The 26,551-nt window shown below is 37.6% G+C and overlaps 1 protein-coding gene across 1 annotated transcript in view; it reads left to right on the top strand.

The window, feature by feature from the left end:
• Positions 1-26,551, top strand: part of stol (stolid) — a 1,115,479-nt gene that overhangs the window by 952,927 nt on the left and 136,001 nt on the right. Inside the window, exon 20 of the mRNA XM_067146569.2 lies at positions 25,904-25,936. Coding sequence (XP_067002670.2) covers positions 25,904-25,936 — 33 coding nt within the window. The remainder of the gene's footprint in view (positions 1-25,903; positions 25,937-26,551) is intronic.

Here is a 26,551-nt window from a genome sequence, read left to right as displayed (position 1 = left end):
GACAGTTTTCCATTAGCATCTTTTTATTTTATCATTTTTCACAATTTTATTGTTCCAAATTTTAATAACAGACTAAACTTATAACTTCCACTTTTTATTTTAGTTGTATTTTTGATGATTGTATTTAACTTCCACTTTTAATTTAGTTGTATGTTTGATTATTGTATTTAGGCTGAAGATGCCCTTAATTGAGGGCGAAACATGTCCTATGTAACTAAGAATTTAATTATGTAACAACTATACGTGAAAATATAAGTATTGAATAGGTGGAATAAAATAAAAACACCTTTATCATTGTTGAACTGTTAAATTTTCAATACGGACCTAAAATGAGGTTTATAACATGTAACATACCACTTAATCGAGCAGCTCATCTCCATTCTCCCAAATCTTTCCAGCCCAAACTTTGCAACATTTTTGTAACGCTACTCTTTTGTCGGAAATCACCCACAACAAATCGAGCTGCTTTTCTTTGGATTTTTTCCAGTTCTTGAATTAAGTAATCCTGGTGAGGGTCCCATACACTGGAACCATACTCTAGTTGGGGTCTTACCAGAGTCTTATATGCCCTCTCCCTTACATCCTTACTACAACCCCTAAATACCCTCATAACCATGTGCAGAGATCTGTACCCTTTATTAACAATCATATTTATATGATTACCCCAATGGAGGTCTTTTCTTATATTAACACTTAGGTACTTACAATGATCCCCAAAAGGAACTTTCACCCCGTCAAGACAGTAATCAAAACTGAGAGGACTTTTCCTATTTGTGAAATTCATAACCTGACGTTTAAACCCATTTATCATTATACCATTGCCCACCGTCCATCTCAAAACACTATCGAGGTCATTTTGCAGTTGCTCACAATCTTGTAACTTATTTATTACTCTGTGCAGAATAACATCATCTGCGAAAAGCCTTATCTCTGATTCCACTTCTTTACACATATCATTGATATATATAAGAAAACATAAAGGTCCAATAATACTGCCTTGAGGAATTCCCCTCTTAATTTTTACAGGGACAGATAAAGCTTCACCTACTCTAATTCTCCAAGTTTTATTTTCTAGAAACACCATGGCTTATGGCTAAAGATTCATACAAAACTCCGTTTGCTTGATTGTTTTCCAAGTAAACCAAGGGTCAGGTTGAAAGGCTTTCCAAGAAGAAAAGTCCTCTAAGTTTTAATTACTGTGTTGACGGAGGGAAAGTACTTTACAGGAATCACTGTAAATACTTAGATGTTAATATAAGGAAAGATCTTCATGGGGGTAATCACGTTGATGAGGCTGTAAATAAAGTTTACAGATCCCTTCATATGGTTATGAGGATATTTAGCAGTTGTATTAAGGATGTAAAGAAGAGGGCATGTAAATCTCTGGTAAGACCCCAATTAGAGTATGATTCCAATGTATGGAACCACATCAGGATTACTTGATACGAGAACTGGAAAAGATCCAAAATAAAGCAGCACAATTTGTTCTGGATGATTTCTGACAAAAGAGTTTCAAAAATGTTGCAAACTTTGAGTTGGTAAGAACTGGGAGTAAGAAGATGTGCTGGTTAACCAAGCAGTATGTTCTGAACTTCCAGTGGAGAGATTGTGTTGAATGATATTATTAGAGTGGAGCTTTTAAAGACAAGAAAGATCATAATAAGAAGATGAGGTTAGAATTCAAGAGGACAAGTTGGGGCAAATATTAATTTACAGGAAGAGGAGTTTGGGAATGGAATAATTTATCAAGGGAAATGTTTAATAAATTTCCAAGTTCTTTGAAATAGTTTAAGAAAAGACTAGATAAACAACTGACAGGGAATCTGCCACCTGAACGACAGCTGTAATGCATATCAATGATTGATTTATTGATTGATAGTACCTTTATTGCTTCCACTTTGTAACTCCCTGGTTGAAATGAAATTCAGCCAAATGGTTGGTAGGGCTAAATATACAATACCATCATTTATCTTGCTTTTCAACTGTCAGCTTCAAACATATTCTCCTGTGTTTCATTAATATTCGAATATGGTCCAATATTTTTCTTGACTCTTCATTTCCACCAGAAGAATGTTACATAAACTGATCAAAGTAGGGAGCTATTCTTCAGAATGGGTTTGTACTGTACGCAGCAATATAAACACCACTGAAGTGTTATTTAATTACTTTGGTACAATACGGTATGCATTCAACATGCTGATGAACAACGGTTGTTGTAAGGATACAAAAAATGACGTTATCTTCTCATGTAATTCAGGAATGTGTGTAGTTGGGTCATGTATATATTAAAAGAGTTTACTAAACACAGCTTTGGCAAATCCGTCCGTCCGTTCTACTGGACTGATGTGCTTCATTTAAGTTTTATTCTCTCTGGAATTACCTGCCGGTGAATCATGAGGCATTGATAGATCTCTTAAGTTCAGCCAACTTTGAGTAATCATAAAATCAAATCATTGAATGATTATTCCAATAATTGCAGGTGAAGGCTTACCCTAACCTGCAATACATTCTGTACTTAGCAGGTTGCTAAGCAACTAACACTTTCATTAATATTCTGATAGATGTGATTTTCATCCTTAGTAATGTGATTGCATGCAGACAAGTTTGATTATTACCTGTGAAGCTAGAGAGTATACACGTCTCTGATGATTGAAGAATACTATTCTCTGCTAGATACTCTTTGATTCTCTGACTTCCTCCAGCTTCTGGATATACTCAACAGATGGCAGAACATTCCTAATAACTTACATGCCGCTAAGAGAAAATGGTCGACATATGCACAAACGGGAAGGTATCAAGTTGACTAGCCTTCTGTATGACCATTAACAAAGCACAGGGACAAACTCTTGAAAAAGTAAGTGCCTACTTACCTGAACCAGTACTCAGCCACGGCCAATTGTATGTTGCACTATCTCGGGCAAGATAGTTTGAAAATGCTGAGATCCAGATGTAGCCGAATGGTCGAAGCACAGAGAATATTGTATGGAAAGAAGTGTTATAAACTACATTACTGGTATTAAATGTTCATAAAACTATTGAAAAAGGCAGGCAAAACAATATGATTGTGACAGGCATATCAAGACGAGTTATCTGACCTAATTATAAGGAATGCTGCAGAGCAACATGGATCCGCTAGTATGTCTTGAAAACTGATTCTTTCAGTAGATGTAGGCATCTGGGGCCATGAGATCTGGTGAGCAACAAGGGTATGGGAATGAAGTTCCATAAGAAATTAGGCAATCTCTAAAGTGTCTTCACAGAAGGGTACGTGACTCCCCCACAGTGGGAGACTGTAACACCTGTTAGAGAAGTTATCCATGATTCTCGTTTGTGTTTATGGTTCATGGGAGCCCTATTGTTCCCTTTTTGTTGACATAAGACCAATTTCATAGTACAAAACTTGTCAACGACAGCTAATGTTGTTTTGATATACGTTACCCCATTAAATTGCTCCTCATACTGTTCTTTAACGTGAAGCAAACTCGGCCCATTCCAATGCCCGCTCCATATGACTGGAAATAATGTTCCATGATAAACACCTTCTTCTTTGTTGTGAGAACCATAAAAGCAGAAATCAACACAATACTGAATTCACAATATGTCAAATTATTATATACAAGTAATAAATACTTCATTGCTAGAGACACATGGACAGCAGATGAGCAATCATTTCATTGAAGCTTGTTTGGCTGCATACTGTATTTATTTTGTAAAACAATGTCTTCTTCTTCTTATTCTTTGTTTTAGCCTTTATCCCACATAGCAGGGTCCTCTGTACTGCACATGACTTGCTACTTAACACAATCTTCAGTGTCCTCAGCTGTCACTCTGACTCTGATCATATCTTGATGACATGACTGTTTCTCGGGCCGTCCTCTTGGTCTGTGCTCTGGAGGAGAGATTTGAGCACAGTTTTAACAACAGAATTGCTGACATTCCAGATTACATCACTGTACCATTGTAGGTGAATTCTCACATTTTATCCAGTATGGGGGCTACACCAAATTGTTCTCTAATATCTATGTTCCTTATGTGGTCAAGTTTGGTATGACCTAGCAATCAGTGTAGCATCCTCATTTCTGTAACGTAGACCTTCTCTTCTTGTTTTCTAATAATGGGCCATATAGCAGCACAGGTCTCACCATAGTCTTGCAAGTCTGAGACTTGAGGTAAACAGGCAGTTTATGGTCACAGAGAACCCATGTACCTTTCTGCCACTTCATACAGGTGATACTGACCCATGGAGTGTCCGTTAAGGCACTACAGTCAGATGTGAGATGGGAGTCAAGGTAGCAAATATCAGACACTTTAAGTTTGCAGCCATCACTGGATTCTGTTCCTTCTGTTTGCTCTCCACACTCAAGATATTCTGTTTTTCTAATATTCAGACATAATCCATGTTCATCAAGGTGGTTTCTCCATGCTTGGACTCATTATTTTAGTGTAGGTCTTAACTCGGATGCCACTATCACGTCGTCAGTGTCAACAAAGCCAAGGGGTGCAGTGTCTGTAAATCCTTGGTAACTGTGTCCATGCAGAGAATGCGATATATATCGTTTGCCTCATGGCATCATTTGTTCTGCAGCCCTTGACAAAAAAGATAACCCCTGGTCATAGGAAAGATTTTTAATTGTTCTATTTTCACTATCTGAACTAAATACACCATCTCTATCATCAGAGTTATCAAGAATAACTTTATTATTATTATTATTATTATTATTATTATTATTATTATTATTATTATTATTATTATTATTATTATTATTATTATTATTATTATTATTATTATTGTTATTATTATTATTATTATTATTATTATTATTATTGTTGTTGTTGTTATTATTATTATTATTATTATTATTATTATTATTATTATTATTATTATTATTATTATTATTATTATTATTATTATTATTATTATTATTATTATCTACGATCTCTGACTGGTTCATCATCTTCTCATTGATTATGCATGAAACCAACTATTTTATGGATGTATGAGTCTCGTATACACTCAAAGATCTTCAAGGTATGGCTTAATAAATGAATCAGTCTGTTGTTTGAGCATTCCCTGACAGCCTTCTCCTTTTCCAATTGGAACGGTAATGCTTGTGAGCTACATCAATGGTACCTGGCTTTCATTAACCATTCTGTTGAATAGGGCAGCCAGCAGTAATGATTCTTCTTGCTCCAAAAGTTTCCAGATCTCAGCTGGTCTATCATCCAGACCTGTTGATTTTGGCAATAACACTAGTCACTTCTACCACAGTGATGATGGGTACTTCTCCAGGCACAGCTAATTCATTATGGATTGGAGGATGTTTCATACACAGATTGAATGGAACCAAAGATTTGAAATATAGTAAACTAAAGGAATCTCACATTTCTAAAAGTGACTGGTTCATCTTCTCCTCTTCTTTTTTTTTTTTTTTTGCTTTACGTCGCACCGACACAGATATGTCTTATGGCGACGATGGGATAGGAAATGCCTAGGGAGTGGAAGGAAGCAGTTGTGACCTTAATTAAGGTGCAGCCCCGGCATTTGCCTGGTGTGAAAATGGGAAACCACGGAAAACCATCTTCAGGGCTGCCGACAGTGGGGCTCGAACCCACTATCTCCCGATTACTGGATACTGGCCGCACTTAAGTGACTGCAGCTATCGAGCTCGGTCCTCTTCTTTTCTTGAGTCTTCCCTTTATCGGAGTGTTATGGTTAGTTACATCCTTAACTGTGCCAAGAAAATAGGCTTCTTAATAATTCCTCTGTTACTGTATTATTAACTGATGTAGAAAATTCAGATACTTATCAGATATAATGTTATTATTGCTCAAATTCAACTACTGCATTTATCTTTCACTTTTTTTTTATCTGATTTTGTCAAGATTTCTTTATGGTATCAACTTTGCTGACATTCTTAGTAACCTGTGTTTGCTTCTGGAGAGAAATGACCATGTCTAATTCAAATTGAAATGCATCAATCTCTTACAGATAGGGATTTTAGATTATGATAATAATAATAATAATAATAATAATAATAATAATAACAATAATAATAATAATAATAATAAAAAGAAGAAGAAGAAAATTATTCTTGATAACTCTGATGATAGAGATGGTAAATTTAGTTCAGATAGTGAAAATAAAATACATATTAAAAATCTTTCCTCAGACCAGGGGATATTTTCCTTCTTCAGAGGTTTTTTTTCTGAAAACCACAGACTTTCTTTAGCCTAGGAACCTGTACACTCTAAATCCAGCTGAGAGTGTTGGTACAAGTTTGAAAGCAATTGATGGAATAATTAATTGGAGTAATAAAGCAAAATGTTCTCTAGCACATTATTGAGAATACATCAGGCTTGATATAAATAGATAAATTACAAGCAGATTGAAAACTGAATGTATGCAAGGTAGAAGTCAGAATTAAATACAATAGGTTACTAGGAGTTGGATAATCAACAGTTCATGAGAGTTGATTACGCATAATAAGGACAACAGGTAAAGGGTCAGGAAGTGCTAGAATTTCTTCTCCTTATGTTTTATGTATACCAACAATTGTTATCAAACACATTATTCCCTTTATCCAGTACACTCTTCCCTTCCACAAATGTAATTCTGTATAAGAGCTTTCTGTTGTTTCCATAAGTAAAACTTATTTTCTCCCACTCTTTGATTATATTGATACTCATTTTGTACAAATACAAAACATTTAAAAATGTATTATATTTTCTCTTTTCTAAACAGTTTTTTTTACGATAATAGATATACATTTGTGGGTTCATAAATGAGAGAAATTATGAAGAAATGTAATAGTAAATACAATTTGATTGTTTATTTAACTGACACTGGGAAGCTAGATTGGAAAGTAATTAATATGTGATTAGAATTCAGCCACCTGGAGGAATTTGAGTAAGGTGATAATAACTGAGACCATGGTTTAGTTTTTCAATATCATAAGTTGTATTTATTTATATGAAACACAGAAGAGAAACACTTTCAATTTTAAAGAATAGTGTTATGATTTATATAATAATACAATGAACTGCAAGTTATTAATAACGAGAGAATATTTTGTTCTCAGTCGGACTGCCCTAGAGACTAAATCCATTACTAAATCACTAAACTCTAGGTGCACAATTAAATGATTTTTCACTACCACATTCCATTGGAATGTTACAAGAACAGCTGTTTTTACTACTGCAAAATGTTGTCTGACAACCATTCTACACCTTCCACATCACATGTATCATGGTACATACTTTGGAAAACAGAATGATTCACTATTTTACAAGTATACATCTAAAAATATGAGGGTTGGTCTTTAAGAAAAGTAATCTCTGTAGGGAAATTTTGCTTGATTTGAAAATTCATGGAGTTGTCTAGTACAATTTACTTAATAAAAATTTATTTGCTAATGATTTCATTGTTGATAATAGCCAACCATCATATTGAAATTCAAATACCTATGCAAAATAATTTTATGAAAGGAGAGAGTTTATTCTCTGCACTGAATATCCAGCTATACTGTTAAGGTGAACTGTATTACATTTGTACACTGTCCAGTAATATATTGTTGAAAACCATTGGAACTGCTAATACATTTTCAGCCTACAGTTAGTAGGTTTAGTTGGTTTCCTCAGTCTGAAATGTTACACTTATTCTCTAAGTTCCCAATTTATTAAAATTAAAACAAAAACAAAAATGGCTATAAATAAGCTACAAAAGTTAAGGTATCAAAATAATTTCAATAAAACAAACAAACAAACTTCAAAATGTCCAGTTATGTGATTGAGCAATTATGCATAGATAAAAGGAAATGGGCAAGACATATAATGCCAACTGTTTGAACATTTCACAACTTTGTGTTTTATAAAATTATTTAAAATGTCTCACAATAAATTTAATGTTGAATTTGTACACTTCTGAAGCTGACACTCTTTCATTACTTGAATATTTTATTATTCACTGAAGTTTCAGCCAACAAGAATGTTATTATTTACAAGAGTGATCAGCATTAAAAGTACTACTTTCTATGACAGTAACAACACACAATCTCATTCTGTTGTCTTGCAGTTCTCAGCAATAAGGGACATGATTTGGGTTTCATTTTCAAAATCAGGAGAGAAAGTAGTCTCTCAATAATTATTTCCAATGAGAAAAGAAATCACTTTCTTTGTTTTGTTATATTTCTTTCAATTTGCTTTATGTCGCGCCAACACAGATAGGTCTTATGGCGACAATGGGATAGGAAAGACCTGGGAGTGGGTAGGAAGCGGCCATGGCCATAGTCTTAATTATGGTACAGCCCCAGCATTTGCCTGATGTGAAAATGGAATGCCACGGAAAACCATCTTCAGGGCTGCCGACAGTGGGGTTCAAACCCACTATCTCCCAGATGTAAGCTCACAGCTGCACACCCCTAACTGCACGTCCAACTCGCCCAGTAAATCACTTTGTAATATTTGTTTCAAGCTTATTCTTTGAAGTGAATCAAGTATGTTTATATGGACTACAGATGAAGTTTTATTCACCTTAAATAGTGGTATCTTTTAGGCTGATATATAACGTATGCAAAACTAGTGGTTAAATTTACCTCTAGATTCTAGAGTCATTATGCAGACAGTTTTTCTTCTTTTTCTACCGCTTGTCTCACACGTGTGGGGTCACGGGTGCGAACTGCGTTGCACATGTGGATTTGGTCCTCTTGTACGACCGGATGCCCTTCCTGCAGCCAATGTTATATAGTGGGATGTAATCACTACTGTGTGTTTCTGTGGTGGTTGGTAGCGTAATATTTTGTGTGAATATGAACAGGAATGTGCTGGGACAGACACAAACACCTAGCCCTGAGCCAGAAGAATTAATCAGAAGCGATTAAAATCCCCGACCCGGCTGGGAATTGGACCTGGGAGCCTCTGAAGTAAAGGCCAGTACACTGACCATTCAGCCAATGAGATTATGCAGACAGTTATTAATTCATTATTAATTTTTATCTCTCTGAGGCCTTCCAAATGTTGAATTCACCCATTGTACAATGAGAATTATCATTTTCCTTTAGAATCTGTGAAACTAAAATAAACATTGAAGGTAATGTTAAGATCCCTACACTATGTAAAATGGAAGTTGCAACACTATGAATGGGTGTGTCTATAATGCCCTAAGTGCGTATTGGATAGGCGTGAGACAGTGATGCGATGATAACATGTTCAGATGCCTCTTGTGTGCACATGTGGACACATGTCTGTACAGCATGTTACCGCCTCGAGCTACTATGTATTGCTAAATCTTGCGCACTATGGAGACAATAAGGACTGATCATGTCTTGCAGAATTGTAGTCCATGCTTGCTTCACCATGAGGGTCAGTTCATCCACAGTTCGGGTTGCTGAGGGAAGTTGTGCAGGTGTCTACCCATCATGTCCCAGATGTGTTCAAGAGGACTTAAGTCCGAGGACCTGGTGGACCACTGTAGAAGTGTAATGTTTTAAAGAGGTTCCCTGGAGATCCCTACAGTGTGAGGGTGGCCATTGTCCTGCTGAACCATTTCATTTGCAATGGTTACCATCAGAGGGACAGCCACTGGATTGACAAACCTGTCCACATACTGTCAAGCAGTGATTATGACCTCAATAATCACTAATGACGACTTCACACGAAAGACAGTAACTCCTCAGACTGTAATGCCTGGGAATGGTCCTGTGTGCCTTTTGACAATAAGTTCGGCATGATCCCTCTCCCCCAGTATGGCGTTGGACATGATTGTGACAATTATTGCAATGAAGACAAAAGTGTGATTCATTCTGAAGATGACACTATGCCATTCGTCAGCTCTGGTTCACTGCTCACGAAGGCAGGACAGCCTTACATATCGATGTTGCTGCATGGATAAAGGTGTCTAAACAACTGCACACAAGAGATTATTAATTGTTTGTCATATAATGTGTGGTGTTGCAGTGGCTCAGATTTCCACTGCTTTTGCTCAGGGGTCTTTACAGAACATTCAAGTTATCCGGTGATCCTCCTGCACTGTTGTCCATCAGGTTGGTCCTATTTCAGGCCTCCAAGCATGTGTTCATTCATTTGACCACTGCTGCCATATATATACTTTGAGCCAAACATGTATTTTGCCAATACATTCAGCTCAACTTGCACACATAATCCACTCTTGTGTAGACTAATTATTCAGGCCATCTCAACTGATGACAGTTGTTGATATTCTGCTTGTACCTGTTGGCGAGGCATGTTTCACAAGCAACCATTTCATGTCACTGCACCTCAACTACGCTTTACTGGGCTTTGCATACAGGAGGTGGTTTGTCCGTAGCAAATCAGTTAGAGAGAGCCGAATGGTCTGAAATCGGTATCGTCTACATACCATTCCATATCTTCATGATCCATTCCTTCAAGGAGTTGCAATTTCCATTTTCTCTAGTGCATATTGGCACAAGTATTTATAATAGTCTCTTGCATATCTGATATTATGGTATGTATCTTAACCAACAACCTGCCAAGGTTGAAGCCCATGACATTTCTAAATATTCATCAACATTGGATAGGGTCAGTGCATCATAGGTGATGACACATTGTTGGTCAATGAAATTAGAATGAAGTGCTTGTAAATTTATGGTCAGTAGAATTTCTTGTTAGAATGTTCTAGCTCAGCTGAGTTACAATGTTTCAGTTCTGAATTAGTATGGACTCTGGCTCCTTTATTTATTGGCAAAAAAACAACAACATTTTTCTAGCTGTCAGAATCCTTGAAAGCACACAGTATATAATTTTAATGACATTCAAAAATGAATGATTAAAACAATATTTTCAAAAAGAAGAACTGGATGTGGTGGGCATAATAACTACTAGTTTCTAATTCTGTCATTATTATTTCACTCTTAATATTCATAAAATACCTGAAATCAGTAAAAATTTCTGTATAACAACACTTCTTAAATACCAAATACATTACCTCATTTATCTTTAAAAGTGACTGTCATTACAATTGATGCTGAAAACAGAATTTTTAAAAGTAATATTTTTGTTATTGCCAATGTTGCATTTAAAAATGCATTTTTATGTGCTGTGGTGATATAGTGTATGTTTAATGATTAACTCATTATGATAACTTTGAGATGTAATTTCTTTACCCACAAATTAATTGAATCCAGGAACATAAGTTCTGACTTACTAAGTTCCTGAATTCAAGTGATTTGTGGTAAAAAATATTTCTCAAACTTATCATTATCATAGTGTATGTAATTTTAACTCTATTTGTTCATCAAAAATAAAGAAAATGAACAAACAAGTGATAAATCAAGTCATACATAAAAATGATAGGAACATCTTCCTGTATATGACAAGAATTACTCCATAGTAATGGTACGTATGTCTGTGGGAACTAAAATGAGGAATTTTCCTGTTTAAGCTGTAATGCATAATGATCCATATCAGCCCTCTAAAAACGTATTGTTAACACTATGGATGATATGAAATACGTGTACATTTTACTTCAAAACATCATACTCTTATTAGACAGACAGAATTCAAATCATATCCATTATAGGACCAAATTGTACAACAGCATAGATTTTTTAACTACAGCATTGGCAATAAGTAGAGATAATCATCATAGAAATACAATAATTTATGATATGGTTTTCACGTAATAATATAAATACAATTTTATAATACAGTAAATAGCTTACAGTAATGGTTATGTTTTGTTCATATTCTATTTTATTCAGAACAAGAAGGTAAAATTTATCCCACCCTTCCATTCTAAATTGACTTTATTTTCAGCAACTTAATGGGTCTGAATCAGATATTACAAAAATATAAAACAATAGAAAAGGATAATTCTCCCTAACTTGGGCAATACCAGTAAATAATATACTTCGTACTGGATAATGAGCTAACAAAGAGGAATTTACAATGCTATGTTTGTGGAGGTGCAGTGAAGTTGTGATGCAAGTGAAAATGAGTAAGTTTGGGAGTATTTCCTGAAAATGTTAGGAGTTCTGAAGATAGGAAAAAATTTACAGTTATGTTAGTGGACTCAAGGTCAACCTAATCAATGTGGTAAAGGCATGGTTGGTTCATCTGGAAGGACATCAAGAAGTCAAAAATTTAGAAAAGAAGATTTTCAATTCTGGAGAGGCAGGTGGCCCTGAGGTTCACTCAGCCTACACCAAAAATGTGTACCAGGTTAATTCCTGTTAATTCTGTGGTTATGAATAGCAGAAACTTGTACCTTCTGCTACTCCAGGGGTCTTCTTGGCTGAATATACACAAAATTTGGTCCAGAAGATTAGATGGTTCCTACCCAGAATATAACTACTTTAGGAGGACAGGGATTTGACATCATTAATACCATCACTGAACACACTGATAGATACAAGAAACAGCATCGCAGGTGTTGAGTTGTCTGTATCTAAGTTAAAGTCCACTTCCTGAAAGCTACCCTTGGCCTATTAAAATTTACTCCCTCAAAATTAACCTACAAATTAGTAAGGAAATCTTTCCTGGTCAAGTACCTCATCTACTAAAAAGTTAATGAAACTGCTGGGTGAAAGATAACAAAAGAAAGATAAATATGGAGCGAGTTCTAAACTGCAGACACCATGTTAACAGATTGGAAGCTAACAAATTATAACATGAGACACAATATGACATGCTTTGCAGTCCATGACTTCCACTTCAAAATATGCATGGCCAAACACTTTCATGAGCAAGACATTGACTGTGTTTGCAAAGTGTGCAATGAATATTTGTGATCAATATCATGCCTAGAATTGCAAACAGTTGAGTGTATGTACGTGTATATATAAGGTGTCCCGTGAGGAATGGTCAACAATGAGGGACATGAGAGGAACTATTATTTGAAAAAAAAAACTTTATAGACATAGGCCATATTTTGAATGGTTTCTAAGATACAACACATTTAATGTAGGCTAAATTTGATTTTGGGCGAGTTGCACGTACATATGTGTCTTACCCAGTATAATGGATTTTAAAAGATTAGATGCGACTCATGAAGTATTTTGCAGCTCAGTCTATGCATTCACGTGATTTGTGGCCTATTAAGTGAGTTGGACCTTTGTAAAATGCATTTCCTCATTCTCTGCTCGCTAATTGTGCACCTCCTAGTGGTCGAGCGCTGTACTTGCCTTCCTCGTCCGTTTGTGCACTCCTGCCACCTGCCTACGTGAAGTGGAACTTGCCCTACGATCGTCGATTGTGTAAGAACGACAATTGGTGTAGGTCAGTTATCATGATATCTGGTTCAAGAAGGAAGCTTGCTGGCTAACGTTCTGGTGGAAAATTAAGTTGTACAACTACTAATTGAGAGCTGTGGAGATGTTACTCGGGCTGGATCCAGGGTAGACTAATCGCCACCTGGGCGATTAGGCTTGAAATGTTTGGGTTATTTTATTTTCATATACTTCCGACGTTGTGAGTATGTATTTGAATTTTCTTGTCTACAGGACTAAACTGATCGATGGATACTACTAGAGCAAGATATATTGACAAGCAAACAGAAACAGTTTTGGTATAATAACTATGTGAAAAAAATTATTAAATTATATCTCAAGTAGTTCAGATTTAGGCAGAAACATTCGAAATTCAGGTCATAATCATTTCATTCTAATTGTTTGGTTGTAATTGGGGTTTCAAAGAAATTGTAAATGTGTAATTCAGTTTGACTTTCATTTTGAAATAATCTGGATACTTCATAAGGTAAACTTAAGTGAATCTATACTGTAGGAGATCCTAACAACCATTGGTTATTAATACGTTTTTGGTATAAACTTCTATTTGGTGGTTTAAGTTGATCTTGTTTAATTCATTCGAATTATGGTTGTTATCTTGTATATTTCGCAACCACCTTTTCTTGGGGATAAGTTATTAATCCGAAAACCTTTTCTAGTTGACTACCCGGTTTGTTTGGGTCGCCATCTTAGTATGTGTGTCACGTGATTCGTTGCTACATAACCGAGTGTAAACTGTTGGTGGGCATGAACTCCGTTGAGTTTGACATGTGAGTGTCGTTACTTATTATTATGACATTTGACATTCGCCGATTGAGATGAGAATTTTTCTTCTGGTGCTCAGATATTTCATCTGCTCTGGTGATAATTAAGTCTGATTTACTGAGGCTCTTGTATGTTTGATTGTCTTGTCCTGTTTGATTGGACCTTGGATATCGTTTGTGTTTCATTATGTTTTTTAATTTTAACTATGATCCAAGTTAGTCCCTTAGAAATTGTTTCCTATTTTTCATATCTTATACTGAAGTTCTCGAAGCCAGTGAGACTGCAGTTAAAGCATACTTCTCTTTTAGTGATATCTAATTGTTGATATATGAATTCGTTTAATAATACATTTTTTTAAAGCTGTTAAGCATTGTCAGAAGTATTTCTATCAATTTATTGTAATTAAATTATTTTCTTCTTGAAAATCAGTGGATTTTATTATTTCAGTCAAAGATTAATTAAAATTAAGTTTTAATCATTCTGCATTGCCTCGTAGGGCCTTGGTTCCACCCTCTGCGATGACCTTACCTTGGGATCTCAGTCGGTAGTGTTGCTAAATTATTATTGTTGTTGTACTGTTTGATATGATCCCTGGTCGTGCGAACTGCTCTCACTGTGTCTAATTTGTTTGGTTGTGAGACCCACCCAACCTCTTTGACATTTTATTCTAGCCCAACCTACCTTGTTGCTTTCATCCTCTTTGCGCAGGATATCTTTCTGCCATTAAATTAGCCCGCTGAATGCACAGTTGTCCATGGCGTGTTGTGAGTGAAGTAGTATGAGGGATTGACAGTTGAACACACACTGGCTAAGAGGTCACAAACATACACTAATGAAGCATATGCAACATGTTTACGGCTTCTGTGATGGTAGTGCTGTCAAGGAATACCGTCTGCAATTTCCGACAGGTTAAATTCCTGATCACAGAGGGTTTATCAGAGTTTTCAGCATATTGCGTGAAACAGGTAGGCCTATTCTTCCAAGTTCCCATTTTCTTATGAACGTGTAGTTCAACAACCTGTGCAGGAGGAGCAACACATTGTTGAAATGGTGCAGCATAGTCTTACTAGCAGCACACATCGACTTTCTGCATGTATCAATGTCCCACAAACACATGTATGGAGAACATTGCATGAAGAAAACTTGTACCCATTTCAAAAAGGTCAAAGAGGTTGGATGGATAAGACACCGCACCATTAGCCCAAAAAGAAATGTACATTAAATATGTTCTATCTCGGAACCATTCGGAATAGGGCATATGTCCATATGATGTTTTTTGCTACAAGTGATCATTTCTGTCATATCCCTGAATATTGACTTTTCCTCCTGGGACACTCTGTATAAGGTAAAATATATACCTACCAAAATAATTAAACTCCATTTTCGACAACCAGTCCACTTCATTTGCCTGTAATCCAAAAGGCTGACAGTTCTCAACAATATGAAGCAATGTCTGTTCCTTATCACGAAACTCGAATGGAGCCCTTTCATGATATCACCACTTTCTCATCGTAAGCATCTGTGGTGGCATTTTCTCATTCAGTTGAGTTTTGACCACTCATGTTGAGGATGTTGGAAATCTGACACTTTCTTTGTTGAGTCCTTGATGAGAAAGGCGTTAGTGGGTGGAGATTGTTCCCATCACTGTCTCCATTCTGCTATTAGAATGTATGTTTCAAGGGCATATAGATCAGTGGGTCCTTGGATTTTAACCACATAGCTGGTGGATCCTTAAGGCATTGGTATAAGAGTGAGTCCCTGTGTTCTAGGTCTTTGTGACCAACTGTGCTTTCACTACTCCTCAGATCTGGAGGAGCAATGATTGCTAGAACAGGCATCTACTGAATAACAGTGGACCTCACTGTACCAGTAACAATTCTTATGGCTTCATTGCATTGCATATCAATCTTAGTCAAGTGCATACTGTTTTCCCCCAAACAGGAGTACAGTACTCACCAACTGAGTATGCAAGTGAAAGTGGAGCAGTGCAAAGAGTGTTTGCATCTGCACCCCAGTTGCTCCCTGCTAGTTTATGTAGTGGATTTACTCTTGTACTCAGCTTCTTTTACATGTTCAGGCAATGTTGTTTGAACAACAAGGATTGGTCCACGACTCCCATATATTTGGGAAAGGAGCTATAGGAGACTTCAGTTACGTTAAAAGCACATACAGCTTTCAGTTAGTTCCCATACTATGCGGGTGGATTGGTGTTATTTCTGTTTTACTTAAATTTGGCTGGAGTCTCCATTTGTCAAAATAGTCACAAATGGTACCTAGATACTCTGTAAGTATATAATCACAGTGTGCCAAATCCATCCATCAAGCTAGACTGTCTGTAAACTGTATCTTTTCTTGAAGTCGTTCTTGACAGGTCATGGATAAACAGAGTGAATAGAATAGGGGCTAATACTGATGCTTGAGGTAAACTGTTATTCACATAACTCCATCTGCTTCTTTCATCATTCATAAATACAGAAAGGCAGCGGTTGAATAACATATTGTTCAGTAAGCATTGTAGCTTCTGATAAGGGATGACTTCAAAAAAAATTGAGCAAAGCAGAGGGGAAACAGAATGAAGATCTAATAGCAAAAGGAGCCAGATGGAAAGAGAGTACAGTTTTTTCTTGAAACCCCTAGTGCTTTATCTGCCAATACCACAGAAGGGACTGCTACTCTAGGGTGGGCCTTTCCAGTCACTTAAGATGCTGCAGAAACTGAATCAGAGTGCTACACAATTGCCCTACAAGGATGAATGGATGCCTATTGACTGTTAAATAGTCACATACAGAGCCATCCACTTAAAGCAGAACCACAGCTGAGGGGAGGCTAAGGCCTCATCTAGCATGCTATCGCTTCCTGCCAGCCAGGCAGTATGAGAGCAAGCTAGAGTGACTGCCTGATGAATGGTAATGCACTTTAAAAGTACTTACTCGTGAGTTTTAACTTCATTAACTTTGTACCCATAGGTACAGAACCATCATAAGAAATTCCAGTTTGCTGATAAAGATGGCTAAGAGATTTCCTAGTAGAATTTTTCAGGCATTGTCCAATGTCTTCAAGATTTTCTTGTGTTAGTACTGTATGTCACCTTCTTCACTTCTTATCATTAATATTTCCCATTTCACAAAATTTATTAACTAATCTACAAACCATCCCACGACTTGGCCGGCCATGTGATGTAGAGGTAGGGTGCCTACCTCTTACCCGGAGGCCCTGGGTCCAATTCCCTGCCAGATCAGGGATTTTTACTTGAATCTGAGGGCTGGTTCGTAGTCCACTCAGCCTACATGATTAGAATTGAAGAGCTATCCAATGGTGAGATGGCGGCCCTGGTCTAGAAAGCCAAGAATAATGGCCAAGAGGATTCATCGTGTTGTCTACATGACACTTCATAATCTACAGGCCTTCAGGCTGAGCAGAAGTCACTTGGTAGACCATGGCCCTTTGGAGCTCTTGCACCTTGGGGTTTGGTTTTATCATACAACTTGTAATATGAACACCAAAATACACTGACTGACAGAGCAAATGCAACACCAAGAAGGAGTGGTCAGAACTTTATGCCAATTGCAGGGTAGACTGACGTCACTGAGGTATGCTCATGATGTGAAATGCGCCGCTGTGCTGCGCACGTAGCGAACGATAAATGGAACACGACGTTGGCGAATGGCCCACTTCGTACCGTGATTTCTCAGCCGACAGTCATTGTAGAACGTGTTGTCGTGTGCCACAGGACACGTGTATAGCTAAGAATGCCAGGCCGCCGTCAACGGAGGCATTTCCAGCAGACAGACGACTTTACGAGGGGTACGGTGATCGGGCTGAGAAGGGCAGGTTGGTCGCTTCGTCAAATCGCAGCCGATACCCATAGGGATGTGTCCACGGTGCAGCGCCTGTGGCGAAGATGGTTGGCGCAGGGACATGTGGCACGTGCGAGGGGTCCAGGCGCAGCCCGAGTGACGTCAGCACGTGAGGATCGGCGCATCCGCCGCCAAGCGGTGGCAGCCCCGCACGCCACGTCAACCGCCATTCTTCAGCATGTGCAAGACACCCTGGCTGTTCCAATATCGACCAGAACAATTTCCCGTCGATTGGTTGAAGGAGGCCTGCACTCCCGGCGTCCGCTCAGAAGACTACCATTGACTCCACAGCATAGACGTGCACGCCTGGCATGGTGCCGGGCTAGAGCGACTTGGATGAGGGAATGGCGGAACGTCGTGTTCTCTGATGAGTCACGCTTCTGTTCTGTCAGTGATAGTCACCGCAGACGAGTGTGGTGTCGGCGTGGAGAAAGGTCAAATCCGGCAGTAACTGTGGAGCGCCCTACCGCTAGACAACGCGGCATCATGGTTTGGGGCGCTATTGCGTATGATTCCACGTCACCTCTAGTGCGTATTCAAGGCACGTTAAATGCCCACCGCTACGTGCAGCATGTGCTGCGGCCGGTGGCACTCCCGTACCTTCAGGGGCTGCCCAATGCTCTGTTTCAACAGGATAATGCCCGCCCACACACTACTCGCATCTCCCAACAGGCTCTACGAGGTGTACAGATGCTTCCGTGGCCAGCGTACTCTCCGGATCTCTCACCAATCGAACACGTGTGGGATCTCATTGGACGCCGTTTGCAAACTCTGCCCCAGCCTCGTACGGACGACCAACTGTGGCAAATGGGTGACAGAGAATGGAGAACCATCCCTCAGGACACCATCCGCACTCTTATTGACTCTGTACCTCAACGTGTTTCTGCGTGCATCGCCGCTCGCGGTGGTCCTACATCCTACTGAGTCGATGCCGTGCGCATTGTGTAACCTGCATATAGGTTTGAAATAAACATCAATTATTCATCCGTGCCATCTCTGTTTTTTCCCCAACTTTCATCCTTTTCGAACCACTCCTTCTTGGTGTTGCATTTGCTCGGTCAGTCAGTGTATCTCCTAACAGCATGAATGGATTCTGTACGACAAATGAATTGTAAATAAACACTTGATGTGGAATAGAATAATTAGGCCTAGTATTATTATTATTATTATTTTCCATGTATTATCACTACATTTTTTACACAGGTGCTGACCTCAACGAAATACAAAAAACTGCATTGCGAGACAAAGTCAGAACCGGTAGTCCCCACAGGCTCCCATCCCTCATGCTGAGCTGTCAGCTGAGTCGCTCCCAGCCACCACTCCAGTTCCAAGATAATTGGATGACCCAGTCATTGTCTCCGGCTCCAAATCGTGTCTGAAGAGGGACCACTTACATGTGTTACACTCGGATTTGGTTGAAATTTGGTAGGAATATTCGTGGCAGGCAGTAGAATGCTAAGGTGAAAACTGCATATGCCCAGCGCAAGTTTAAACGCCAAAATTGAACAAATAAATAGTCGTAAAATTAGAAGTGCTGCGGGAGTATCAGGGATGTGGCAGAGAGGTAGGGAGGAGCGAAGCAGCGGACGTGAACCAACCGGGCTGCGTCGAGCTGCACCAGCAGCCAGGCAGCGTATAGTTAGCGCGTTCCCCGTAACTTCCCGATCAGATGTGCAAAACATAAATATGAAAACTGCACATGAAACAAGTGTACAAAGGACGATGTTTGAACAACGATGCCAATAAGGTTTGAAAAATTACAAAGAGTATCAAGAAGTCAGGCGTGAATTTTTCAAACCTTATTGGCATCGTTGTTCAAACATCGTCCTGCATCGTTTTGCACATCTGATCGGGAAGTTAAGGGGAACGCGCTAACTATACACTGCCTGGCTGCTGGCGCAGCTCATTACAGCCTGGTTGGTTCATGTCCACTGCTTTGCTCCTCCCTACCCCTCCGCCACACCCCGATACTCCCGCAGCACTTCTAATTTTACGACTATTTATTTGTTCAATTTTGGTGTTTAAACTTGCACTGGGCACATGCAGTTTTCACCTTAGCATTCTACTGCCTCCTACGAATATTCCTACCAAATTTCGACCGAATCCAAGTGTAACACATGTATGTGTTCCCTTGTGAATAAGCATATTCTTCAGCAATTTACATTTTCACACTCACAGTGCTTTCTGAATATGTTTTGTATGACTTAGTAGCCCAATCTTGGCATGAAACATACGTCCACACAGATCAACATAGAATGGCTGAGGGAGGGCAGAACTGAGCTTGACGGAGCTTCCGTGCTTGTCTTTTATCCTCTTCACATCATCTTCATTCCTCTTCAAACACCATAACTGTTGTAGAAACGTGACACCAAAGTGTACGATTTTCAGCAAGTGTAACCCAGGATTGAGTATAAATTCCAGCTCTTTTCATAGTATGCTTTAACTAATCCTTGAAACGCCTCAAAGGGGCTCCATGAAGTCTTGTGCCGGAGCAGAGTTCACCATACAGGAGTTGACAAGGAGGCCTGGTTTCACTCTTGTGACGGGCGTGCTCTATCCATCTGAGATGGTGGCCAATGATGGTAGGCTCAATGTTTATAGCATGTGCTTTCTCAAGAACTGCAAGGTTGGTGACACAGTCCTCCCATTTGATGTTCAAGGTGGATCTAAGTTTTTGCAGATAGAAGCGCTCTAGCTTTTTGATATCCTGATGGTAGAGGGTCCAAGTTTCACAACCATAAAGCAGTGTTGATATGACAACAGCATGGTCAACCATGATCTAGGTATGCAACATAAGGTCCTTATTCATGAAGACATGATGGGATAAACGTCCAAATGCTGAGTGAACAGCATCTATTCTCCTATCCACATCTTGTGAGCAGTTAGCATTTGTTGAGAGGATACTTCCTAGTTATAAAAAGTGGTCAACCTGGTCCAGTAGAGTATCCATGATGTTGATATTAAAAGCTGGGAGGTTTGACCCAGGTGCAAGCTGTGCCAGTATATAGGGTATTACAAATAGTGTCATTAAAATTATTAATGCATAGCTGATCAACAGGTGTATTCAATTTCAGGGAGTGCAAACATGCTGTTTACATCTTCATAAATAGCAGATCCCTTGAGAGAATGCCAGGCACAGTTTCCAGTAAAATGTTAGGAGATACTAGCCCAATTTGATCATGGCCTACAAGCGCAGAAAAATAACTTCTTCTGTATTCATAACGCTTTATATTTACGTTCACTCAAACAAACTGATAACATAAAACTGGGCTGAGATTGAAGCTTCCACACTTGTACAATGTATAGCAGGCGCCTCGTCATGAAGCTCTGGAAGTATAAGCTTTGCAAGCTGCCCATTCACAAATATGCTGCTTACACCAACATCTTGATAGGACAGACATCCAACCCACTTGGGAACAGACTTTACTCCTCAAATGAAATGTTTATGGGTATAGCAATTTACATAGGCAATGATTATTAGGTTACAGTATTTAGAATGTTTGGCTGCTTGGGTGAATGGTCAGCATAGTGGCCTTCAGTACAGAGGGTCCTGGGTTCAATTCCCTTGGCTCGGAGACTGGGTATTTGTGTTGTCCCCAATATTCCTGCTACTCCTGTACCTCACCCATAAACTATCCTTCACCACAATAACATGCAGTTCCTACACATGGCAGATTCTGCCTCCCCTTGTCAAAGTATGTGCCATACAAGGGCTGCACCAGATTTACAATTACAACAGAAAATGATTGTGTTCAGAACTTCAGCCTACCTTCTCAAGAATCTTAATATTGTAACCTATGTCTTTATTGGGAAGTAACTCCAATACAAAATTGATATCTCTAGACAACAATAATATACAAATAACATTAATAAAGTACAGCTGTATTAGGGAACAGAGTTGTGTTTCATCTTGTTTCTCAAGAATTTTTCAATCTGCAACAGATATACTTATTGAGCTAGATTTGCAGTACCAAGGAAAAATATTCATATTTAGCAAAGCATTGAATATAATAAGGATGATGGACTTGACTTATGTTATTAGTGTATTTATATAACTTAGATGTTTCCCCAATAAGTGTTTTCTAGAATAATAGTGCCCTAAATTTTCCAACATACTACATTATATATTTGTACAATTTTTATCTGTTTCTGAAATGAGCACATGTTGATTAAAAAAATTAACAGTTTGACCCAATGTTCAGTTAATTTCATTATACCATTCCTCCAGAAGTTTGCTTACTTACTCCAAAAAAAAAACCAAATTGTTTGTGTGAATTTAGCCATAATCTAAAGCAGGGCCTCTCAGGGTTCATGCGCCCGTGCACTGCACGGCGCAAGGTGCAGGAGACAACTTCACTAGGTTGACCAGAGTGCAAATCCCCATTCCTCTTTCCCTACATCTCTCTCACCGGTCCGGGCTGTCTCCGCCTTCTTCACCTTCCCTGCTGATTTTCCCTCACTGGGAAATGTTTATGTGCGGTGAGCAGAAACAGTCATTTGTATGGGACAATGTTACTGGTGTTAAAAACTTGTCTTTCAATATGGTTTGAGCAGACAATTTATCTTCTCTAGCTCTACTTTTCCTTTTTCTTTGTAATTATAACAGTAATAACTGGAACAAGGGATCGGCTGACAGCAATTCTAGGAGCGATCTTTAAATTATGATCATAAATAATTGCACGCCATCTAGTTTTCGTACAAGTTAAACCAGAAAAAAAAAGAAAAAACTTTGACATATGCATGTGGAACCAAACATAGAAATAAACTTAGTAAACTTAGCTGATTCTTGATGCAGTTTAGGAAAATCTTCCTTCGACTGTTTTTCAAAAAATTCAAGCAAAGCCTTTGTATTGAAAAACAGATCTTTTTGATATTGTCCCACAGATTAAGCATTTGGCTTTATCGTCAGGACTGAGAAAAAAGTGTGAAGGTTTCCAGTTCGATTGAAATAGACTTTCGGAAGCGTTTGCTTCCTTTGAAACAGATTGCTCCATGAATATGTTGTTGTCTTGTGCTTATCCATTTCACTGATAAACAAGCTGTCTACCACCGAACGCTTCATCGCACTCAGCCCACTACACCATCCAAGTCAAACTGAGTTGAGCCAAGTCAGACTGATGCACAGTGCACGGAGCCCTTGCTCCTCGGTTTGCACGCGTTAGATTTTGGGAGTTTGAGAGGCCCTGATCTAAAGGAACCTTGTTCTCCTCTTAAACATAGTTTGGAAGGGGGGAAATTAGTTAGTAGTCAGACACTGCAAGATCTGGACTACATGAGAGTAAAGGCAGAACCTCCTGCAAAAAGTTGACTAACATGTGTGAGGTGATCATAGATGTGTGCAATCTCATATTGTCAGAGTACAAGGTAACTAACAGTCGGTTATCCATTGAGCATTGCTCCTGGAAAAAACCTTCCTCCAAATTGTTGAATTGTTTACAATAGGTACTTAACCGAATTAACTGTCTGGTACAGCAGCTTATAACAGGTTACACCCATGCGTTCCCATCGTCACTTTCTTGGGATGGATACTAGTCTTTGAATATGTCTAGGGATGACTGTTCTGTTTTAACCATAATCTTAGGCATACAATGGTACTGTAAATTACCTACTTTTCTTCCCCAGGAATTATGTTCTTGAGGAAAGGTTGCTTTTGTTTCTTTTATTGAATTGATCACTCATAAATATTTACCTCGCTAGCATTCATTGAGCTTGTGTGGCACCCAGACATCAGTACGCTTACCATATCCCTTGAACTGAAGGTATCTTTAGGAGGTTATAATAAAAATACTTTGAAGATGTCTGTAGCTTCATGTGCGTGACTTACTTCAGTTGTTATGGCAATGTCACTACTCATAGGCTGTTCAGTTTGAACTCATTGTTCCTGAATTGGGTTACAACTTTTGAACAATATGATCAGTCAATGCAATGCCTTGTACACATTGAATATCTTTTGAACTGCCTGGGTTGAGTTCTTTCCTTTCTCAAAATACCATAAATGCTCTTTTATCTTTTCTATTTTCCAAACCAACAAACTGTAGCATAAACTATTCACAAATTATGGTTACAACCCAACAACAGAGCCAGGTTCAACAATATATTTTCTCCTATCTTTCCTCAACCCCCCCACCCTCAAACCTCATAGCGCACTATAATCTGAACAATTTACTGTTTAGTACCAGTAAAAAATATAAACAGAGCTGTAAAGGTTTACCCTCATTGTATAGATTGTAGGCCTACAATAATAAATAAGGAATTTTTCTCAGCTTTTAACTAAAATATGTCAGATTTACCTCATACAAATGATTTTGTTTGTTTGTTTGTTTGTTTGTTTGTTTGTTTGTTTGTTTGTTTGTTTGTTTGTTTGTTTGTTTGTTTGTTTGTTCTATGATTGTAGGAAAATGACTGGATATATTTCAACCATATTATTTAGACACTGTATATAATAATTTGAATGACAAGGGAAGTAACTGTATCAAAATAATAATATCCTTCAATATCAGTACAGCACATATGTAAGGAACAAAAATTTGGTTCTTTTGTAAGGAGATCTAAACTTAGAGTAAAATTATTATTTCCTGACAACCTAAACACTTAATTGATGTGATTATCCAGTCTTTTTTCATGCTTCTATATTTCAGAAATACACTTTTGACAATTGGACACTGGACTCTAGTAGCCTATTTAGCTGCATGCAAAATTTAGTCTAGTCTTCCTTCCTTTTTCTTTTCATTTTTTCTCTAAGGTCAAAACAAGCAGTTCCTAACTTACTGTATCTCTCAAAAATTTGAAATCCTTATTTAATGTACCAATATTTGTTTCTTTGTCTCTTTCTTTCATTCTTCCTTTCTTTCTTTTTTCTTTCTTCCTTCCTTCCTTTCTTATATAATCTATATCTACCCATTCTTGTTAAACTTTGAAAAATTTAATTTATTCCAGTATCCTACAATGTTATATCAGTAATCTGAAGTATTCACATATTCACCTCTTCACTGTTATCATCTGTTTATTAGGCTCATCTCAAATTACATCAATACTTCAGAAAAATATATTTTTCCAATAGGGAGGAGATTTTATATCACATAAAATTATATTCATCTCCATTTCAAACAGAAATATATTTTTGTTTTAGCAAGCAGTGGACCTCCTGGAAATACTACTGGTATACCGGTGCTCACATACTCCATCAGAAAACTTGATGCTTTGTTATGTTTTATTTATGGTATGCAAACAGTAGGGACTGTTACTTGCATAAATACAAATCTATACATTTATATAATAAATACTCATGAAAACATTTTAGAAATAGAAAGGTGTTGTTTTCTGGATTATTAGGCAGTGGTTTCACCTATTTACTGCAGGCTTTGTGAAGAGAGTATACTGTTGTAGAGTAGGTGAAATGTCAACACTCATCAAAATGCAAACCTGCATTATAAGCTGGAAGACAACAGCTTTCTGTTAGAAGCCAGCTGTGAACACCCACATCATTACATTTTGGAAGTGTCCATATGATTATGTAATACTGTACCTATATGACATCTCATTACATGTGTTAGTATTATCTTGTGCTGTTTTGGAAACTCTACCATTTTCATATAATACTGACTTATTTGTAATAATCTGTGTCTAATCTGTGTTCATTCATTGTTCATAACTTCAGCATCTGTCTATCATTTACCCACTGAAGGTTTTAAACACCACCAGGTTTACTCCATTTGTCAAAATAATTACCACAGTTATCATCCATACTTTTCTACAAATAGCAAGCATTAAGATAGAAACATGTTCCTTAACCTCAGATGCTGATAAAGTAACAAGGATATAATGTAGAAACCATAAGGTTATAGTACATGTTGCTGGAGACCAGTTCATCCTCTATTTTATGAATATATTTTTCACACCTAATCACTGAAAGGCACTAACTACATGGTACATGATTGTTAACGTATGTTTTGTTTTTTGTTGTTTTCTATGTGTCTTTGTTCTGCACAAACTGTTAATTCGTCCTGTTCTCACCCACTAAAGCCCATTAGCCATGCTGATGGCTCTGTTACACAGGTAAAGTATATCATAGATAACAAACATTATTTTTCTTAGACATTACTCTCAGATTAATTCATTCAAATATAGTTCTAGAATCACATGTGTACAATACTCAGACCACTAACATAGGCCAACAATTGAGTATTAGAAAATTGGTAAACTGTATTACAAGAAAATGTATTCTTCTGTAACTGAACTCCTTTTTCATTTTGAATCCACTCTTTCCTTTTTCTTTCTTTCTTTCTTTTTTTTTTTTTTTTTTTTTTTTTTTTTTTTTTTTTTTTTTTTTTTAAGAATTCTATTTCATATTTCTAACAACTTATATTAGCAAATGATGCACATTATCTCTTATTAAATTTAAAATATAATTACAATCCACATATCACCCTTTTGGTATATTGCAAGATATTTAATATTGAAGCTGCACATGAAAAACATAATTATATTTGTTGAGTTAGTCTGAAATATATCATTGATTTAGGGTCTGGTACATTTCATGAACAAACAAAATTGTCCTGGGATCACTTTGCACAGATGAACACTTGGCTGTCGGAGGTATTGGGCATATATTGATTAGTTATTTTTGCCGATTGAAAAGATGAATGCTGAATTAATTATTCACATAGGCAT

The sequence above is a fragment of the Anabrus simplex genome, chromosome 4 (assembly GCF_040414725.1).
Source record: "Anabrus simplex isolate iqAnaSimp1 chromosome 4, ASM4041472v1, whole genome shotgun sequence".
Taxonomy (NCBI): domain Eukaryota; kingdom Metazoa; phylum Arthropoda; class Insecta; order Orthoptera; family Tettigoniidae; genus Anabrus; species Anabrus simplex.
Note: the sequence above shows the minus strand (reverse complement) of the source record. Positions and strands in the feature narration are given on the sequence as shown.